The sequence below is a fragment of the Hippocampus comes genome, unplaced genomic scaffold (assembly GCF_001891065.2).
Source record: "Hippocampus comes isolate QL1 unplaced genomic scaffold, H_comes_QL1_v1.1 scaffold298, whole genome shotgun sequence".
Lineage (NCBI taxonomy): Eukaryota > Metazoa > Chordata > Actinopteri > Syngnathiformes > Syngnathidae > Hippocampus > Hippocampus comes.
Window position 1 is genome coordinate 81,014 of NW_017805417.1, and position 6,417 is coordinate 87,430.

Sequence of the window (6,417 nt, forward strand, 5' to 3'; positions counted from 1 at the left end):
TGCCATCTTAATCAACATTTTATTCATCAGACACTTCATAATTCATGTATAAAAGACTGTGACCCAGCGGCACAGGGATCACATAACATAAATATGAGCATTAAAGGATGGCATAAAACTGCGGTAGACACACACACATGCACACATTGTAGAAAAGAATCAGAACTCAGTATAGCATGTAAAATATTCATTTAACTACAACTTGCTTCAAGCATGATTATGTTCTGGACTGTATTCAATTCATAAAGTACTTTTATGGGGGGGTGCACAGGAGTGTGTGTGTGTGTGCGCGTGTTTACACTGGCTGGAGGACTGTGAGGCCGTCCGAGTCCAGTTGCACAGTGTGGACGCTGAAATCTCCTAGACCCTAAAAAGCACACGGAATATGGTCACCACGGCAACAGTGCCGCTTCCCGACGGCGGCAACCTTCCGTCACTTACCGGCGTGTTTGCGAGGACGCGAACAACCTCGTCTTTGTGGTCGGGCTGGTGGGTGAGCAGGCAGAGGAAGCCGCCGCCCCCGGCGCCCGCCAGGCTCTGACCCAGGACCAGTGGGCTCAGCGCCTCCATCATCACCCGCACCGACGCCGGCTCGCAGCCCGGCGCCATCCTCTTCTTGTGTTGCCATGAACGATCCAGACAGAGGCCCAGCGACAACAAGCAACCTGGCGGGTGGGGCGACGCCAATCTTGAAATAGCTGCGTGCACACAATTCTAGACTCGGGACACAAAACAGGTGCGGTGTTGATGGATCTCACCATCAAGACAGGCTCGGGCACAGTCCTCGCCGTTGGTCACCAGCTCGTCAGCGTTGTGAACCATCACAGGAAGACGAGCGTACCAGTTGCGCACCACGTCCTGCGCACGGGCACACACAAGCGTGGGTCACAACTCGTTATTGAGCGCGCGCGCGCCGTTTGTATCACCTGCAGCAGGTTGCGAGCCAGTCTGGTCTTCCCGGTGTAGACCAGCAGGAGGCGCCGCTCCAGAGCCTCCGCAAAGCCGTCGGGCGGTTGCAGGCGTTCCACGTGCACCTGCAGCGGCAGACGCGCTTGGGAGCGGCCCACCTTAAGACCGCCCTCCAGACCTCCCACCTGGTCCTGCCAGCCCCCGCCTGGCGAGAGATGGAGAGACGCCGTAGGATGCGGTGCGACGCGACGAGACAAGATTTGCGCAAACCTGTGGTGAGGACTTGTTCCAGGTGCAGTACAGCGTGGACGAGTGCGTCCCTGCTGTAGGACCGCCCTGTGGCGCCGTAGACCGCTGCCAGCAGCGCCCCCGCCAGGATGCTGCTGGTACCTGTGGGTCGAGATAGCGCGCCGTCAAGCCGCGCTTCGCCGGCGGCTCGCCGTGTTCTCTTGCAAAGTGTCTCTCACCGAGTCCTGAGCCGGTGGGCAGCGCAGACCAGCCGTGAAGCTCCAAACCGCCGCTCCAGCGAGCCGTCAACTGATGGGCCAAAGGATCCTGGGAGGTTGGCGACGCCACTCCGGCGCATACGCACACCGCCTTCAGCAAAGCACCTGACGTACGCTCGCCGTTACCATGACTACATTGTAACAAGGCAATTTCACACACACACACACACACACACGGCGGTGATCGTGGCAACAAGCTAACATCAGACATCTGAACGCCACGGTAACAAGACAACTTCACATGCATGCAAGAAGACCTGGTCACCATGGTAACAAGGAGGCATGAGACACTCAGAACAGGAAGTAAGTCGGTACCGGGTGCGTTGGGCTGGCAGTAGTCCTGAAGGTGGTCCACGGTCTCACACACCGTCTCCGCGGCGACGTCGGAGTCCCGCCCTCCACTGTGGCTGACCAATAAAAGGAGGGGCCGCCGGATGCGGCGCGCTCGGGCGCCAATAGGTCGCCGCCCGTCAATCCTCACCGCCACGTTGGTCACGCAGCCGCCGCGTTCAAAGGCCAAGGGCGGCGTGTCGCTCCAGCCGCCTGCAAAGTAAACGCCAAGTTCGTCACCTGATTCATACGTCATTACTGTTATGTTTTTATACATGGATTATTAATTGTTACTATTTATTTCTTTGTATTGATTGTTTGCGGTGTGATCAAGTCCTTAATCACCAGCAAGGTCAATTCTGGCGGGACACTCCACTTCGTGCCACTGCCCGATCGGAGGGAGTTCCCCCTGCCCAGTGGCCACAAACTTCTGCGATGACATCACAGCCCGGCGGAGCAGCACCTGGGCAGCACCTTCGTAGTGCCGCGCCGCTCGCACCAGCAAGTCCGGCCTGTGGGTGGTGAAATATGTTGGTCAAACATCAAACAACACACCATGCAAAATGTAACCGAATTGAGCACGGACGTATTTCTAAACTTGCAAAAAACTGCTACTTTTGCACAAGCGGCGCAGCAACACGTGCAAACAGAACAACGACAACGTGAACACACACAGGCCATTCTCACCTGCTCAGCCAATCAGCTCGCTGCGCCGCCAGGGCCTCGACTCCGCCCTTCAGCTCTCCCTTTTCCAACAGGGCGTAAGCGGCCCTCCAGTTCTCGTTGGCAGCCGGCCCGCTCCTCAGCCCTCCGCCGCCCTCCGCCTCGGCCCAGGACGTCAACACGTCTGCGATGCACGACAAGCAGCGGGCGGACACACCCAGCTGGGCTCCAGGCTCCGCCCGCTCACTGACTGACACTTTGTTATGAAAAGATTTTGCACAAAAACTATTTTCTTCATGCGCGTGAATGGAGAAATGTCTCAAGCAATACACAAACAGAAAAGTGGTCATTACTTCGAGGTCCCACGGCACAATTTTCCGACAATGACTGATGGCTTTGTCTTGGGTTTGCAAGATCATTTGGGTTGGAGATACAAAAATCCTCGTGCACGTGACAGACTTTGCAGAATGGTGGCCGTCCAATATGGGACACTGTGGGATACGATGAGACAAAACGGGACACGAGGAACTAACCGTGGACATCGCCATCATCATGTGAGTCCTTGCGTTGAGGCTCCTCCCCCTGCTCAGCTGCACTTCCTGCTGCGACTGACAGACGACACTTCCCATCAATACGTTTCCCATCAGCAACAAAAGCACAGACTGGCGACTCACTGTTGTCCAGCATGTCGAGCAGCGCCCCCTGCTGCCCTCCCGCCACGGCGGCTCTGAAGCTGGGCAGCAAGCAGACGTCACTCTGCCCTATTAGGGCATCTTTGGTCCTCTTCCTGCCCGCCAGGAACAGCAACGTTTCCCTCCAGCGGAGCTCCGCCTCCTGGTGCGTCAGCAACAGGACTTCCTTCAGGGAAAGTCGCCAAGCCTTCCGCCAGCGCTGCGCGCAGCCGGCTCCGCCCAGCAGCCAGCCCACGCCCCCCGCCAGGCCCACGCCGCCCTCTGAGGGGTGCAGGAACGGGAAGAGTCGCGCCTCCAGCAGGCAGCGCCGTCCTCCCGCCTCCCACAGGTCCTCTGGCCTGACACACGATGACGTCACTTCCCGTTCCGTACTCGGAGGACGAATGTCTGACAGTGAGGTCCTACTGTATGCCGGTCCTGCTGAAGAAGAGGTGCCAGGGGATGTTGACGAAGGACGCGCCTTGGGCATCGCAGCGCAGCTGAGGACAGACATCGGGACATGACAAGGGAAATGACGGGACACGTTGCAGAGACTTCCTAAGTGACGTGATGGGACAAAAGAGGAGACACTGGAAGGAAACACTGCGTGAGAAATGATAAATGGACATCATTTGGGTGGTGTTGAGGCAAAGTGGGGCACCACGGGAAATGACAGCGATGTAAATAAGTGCAACAGTGGACAGTCTGGGATGCGGAGGAGATGGGAAGAGATAATGGAGGACATCATGAGACATAATAAAATGCAGTGGGACGATAGCGGACATGATAAAACAAAATAGAAGCTCTTTTAGAACACGATGGGACATGACACGACATCATAGCTTATGATGAGACCAATGACATAACACATTGAAACATAATGGCATGTAAATGGACATGTTGGGATGTGAGAGGACATACTAAGGGACACTGTGGACATAATTGGACCTCAAGGGAGACACAGTATTAGGGGACACAATCGAGGAAACTGAAAGAGCAAAATAGAAGCTCTTATAGAACACGATGGGACATGACAAGACATCATAGCTCATGATGAGACCGACAGTATAGACTGAAACATAATGGCATGTAAATGGACATGTTGGGATGTGAGAGGACATACTAAGGGACACTGTGGACATAATTGGACCTCAAGGGAGACACAGTATTAGGGGACACAATCGAGGAAACTGAAAGATATGAGCAGGCAAATTATGGGATGGTTGACGGTGCATAACACGGCGGGACATGCTGAAACTCGATGGGTTGTGAGGGACATAAAAGGGACGTGAAAGGAAAGGACGGGCCGCGGCGTGACAGCTTCCGGTGTGAGTTGAGAGTCTCTTTGTGTACCTCCAGATCGTCCAGTCCTCCCATCACGGTGTAGACCTTCAGCTTCAGGTCGCCCAGCTTGATACGATGTCCCTGAATGATGATGTCATGATCCAGCGGCAGACGTGCAATGTCGGGGGACGTGGACGCCTCCAGGCCTGACAGTAAACAACCAAAGGGGACGCGCAGGGGACCCTGGTGGACGGAGCCCATGTCATCGTGATTCGGAAGGAGGGATCGAGTGAACGCTTACAAACACGGCCAGCGAGCGTCTGACCTGTAGGTGGCAGTGTTGCACCACGGCCCCGGTCGCCACAATAACCTCTCCCTCCAGAACGCTGTTGATGATTCGCCCCCCGTCACTGACGCCACTGACTACCTGTAGAAGGGGAGACCACCAAATGGCATGAGATCCTTCGAGGACCGGGCGGCAGACACGTTTGAAGACGTCACCTGAATATGGGAGAGGGCGTGGCCCTGGGTGGGGTCCAGCGTCAGACGGAGGATGTGCTCCTTCCCGGACAGAGTCATGTAGTCATAGCTCCCATCGGGGACGTACGCTGGGGACGGGAAAGAAGAGGACGCGTGAAGGTCAAAACGAGTCCCCGATGTGGTGGAGACGCATCAAAGACTCACCCAGGCTGAGCGCCGTTCCTCTCAGGATCCGCCACAGCTCTTTCCTGCCGCGCTGCAACATCGCCGCCCGAGGTCCAGACGCGGGAGCGCCGCCGCCTACAAACTCATCCTCCGTCAGATCCGAACACAAACACTTGAGCACATCCAGGAACAGGGACAGCTGCATAAACGGGCGGACAAACACACATGCACACACATCTCATTTGAACAAAATAGTGCTTTGGTGCCATATTGTGAGGTTGTGGTGTCAAGGAGCTATGTTAAAGTGAGTTGAGGAGCGCCATTTATCGAAAGTTTGACCTTTGCCATCGTATAATGCAAACTCTAGGGAATTGAAATGCATTTTGGGGGGCTGGGGCAGTTCTGATTTTTGCGATTGCCGGCAGGCCTCGCTCCCTCATCCCCACCAACAGCATTGTGTTCCCTGTAGTAGCCATAAGGACCAACCTGAAAGGGTGGAGCTCCAGAGTCCAGGCCCAGATAGGTGCAACCATCCAGAGGAGGTGTCACATGCAACTGTAGAAGTTTCTCGGCCACGGGGCGGCTAAAGAACACCGGGCCTGAAACCTACGTGCCCACAAGTTGAATCACCTCGCACCACACAAATGTTACTTTGTGTATATGTGTGTGTGTGTGTGTGTGTGTGTGGCCACACAAATGTTACTTTGTGTGTGTGTGTGTGTGTGTGTGTGTGTGTGTGTGTGTGTGTGTGTGTGTCACCAGAGGCACTTTTCCATCATGCATCAGCGCTTGCTGGATGTGTTCTGGGCTTCCCTTGTAGATGATGTCCCTGATGTGACCCTGCAACGACAAATAAACACTTTCGGACGCAATGTCAAACATCCACACAGTCAGGAACATCTGCCAAACGGGCCAAGATCTCGATCAAGTTTCCTCTCACCTTTTGGTCACTCAAGTAGACACCATGATTGACGGCGTACGACACGTCACCGGGGAGCGCCAGAGCACGAACACCTGAAAAGCTGTTCCACGACAGCACTAACACACACGCATACAGATGACGTTGACAAACGTTGCTGTCGCGCAGACGAATATGCAGACGTGCCGTCCGTGTTTTTCGGACCGAAGTTTGCTGGCACGGTGAACGTCATGTCCGTGCTGCACACCCAAACGCCAGGAGGAGACCCCGGGCAAACCTGAGAGAACGACAACAGGAAGACACAAAATGACACTCGCACACACGCACATATACACACAGTGTATGTACACGCGCGCGGACCTGTTGAGTAAGATGGCTGAGCAGCACATCCAGGCAGCAGATGGGGGCCTGAACCCCGAGGGCGGGATCCTCCACAGGCAGCCACGAGAATGCTCGGCTGCACGAACTCCACGGGAAGGCGCGACCCTGG

At 55.5% G+C, this 6,417-nt stretch overlaps 1 protein-coding gene across 1 annotated transcript in view; it reads right to left on the reverse strand.

Moving 5' to 3' along the window:
• Positions 1-7: 7 nt before the first annotated feature.
• The window catches only part of fcsk (fucose kinase), a 6,988-nt gene continuing 578 nt past the window's right edge, over positions 8-6,417 (reverse strand). The window contains exons 2-22 of the mRNA XM_019873879.1: positions 6,288-6,413; positions 6,132-6,204; positions 5,949-6,046; positions 5,768-5,848; positions 5,495-5,614; positions 5,048-5,207; positions 4,865-4,971; positions 4,689-4,790; positions 4,433-4,606; positions 3,506-3,579; positions 3,083-3,438; positions 2,942-3,016; positions 2,433-2,664; positions 2,091-2,257; positions 1,731-1,958; positions 1,377-1,520; positions 1,180-1,299; positions 927-1,114; positions 759-858; positions 442-665; positions 8-367 (exon numbers count right to left, since the gene is read on the reverse strand). Of these exons, the coding sequence (XP_019729438.1) occupies positions 296-367; positions 442-665; positions 759-858; positions 927-1,114; positions 1,180-1,299; positions 1,377-1,520; positions 1,731-1,958; positions 2,091-2,257; positions 2,433-2,664; positions 2,942-3,016; positions 3,083-3,438; positions 3,506-3,579; positions 4,433-4,606; positions 4,689-4,790; positions 4,865-4,971; positions 5,048-5,207; positions 5,495-5,614; positions 5,768-5,848; positions 5,949-6,046; positions 6,132-6,204; positions 6,288-6,413 (3,021 nt within the window). The 3' untranslated portion in view covers positions 8-295. The remainder of the gene's footprint in view (positions 368-441; positions 666-758; positions 859-926; positions 1,115-1,179; positions 1,300-1,376; positions 1,521-1,730; positions 1,959-2,090; positions 2,258-2,432; positions 2,665-2,941; positions 3,017-3,082; positions 3,439-3,505; positions 3,580-4,432; positions 4,607-4,688; positions 4,791-4,864; positions 4,972-5,047; positions 5,208-5,494; positions 5,615-5,767; positions 5,849-5,948; positions 6,047-6,131; positions 6,205-6,287; positions 6,414-6,417) is intronic.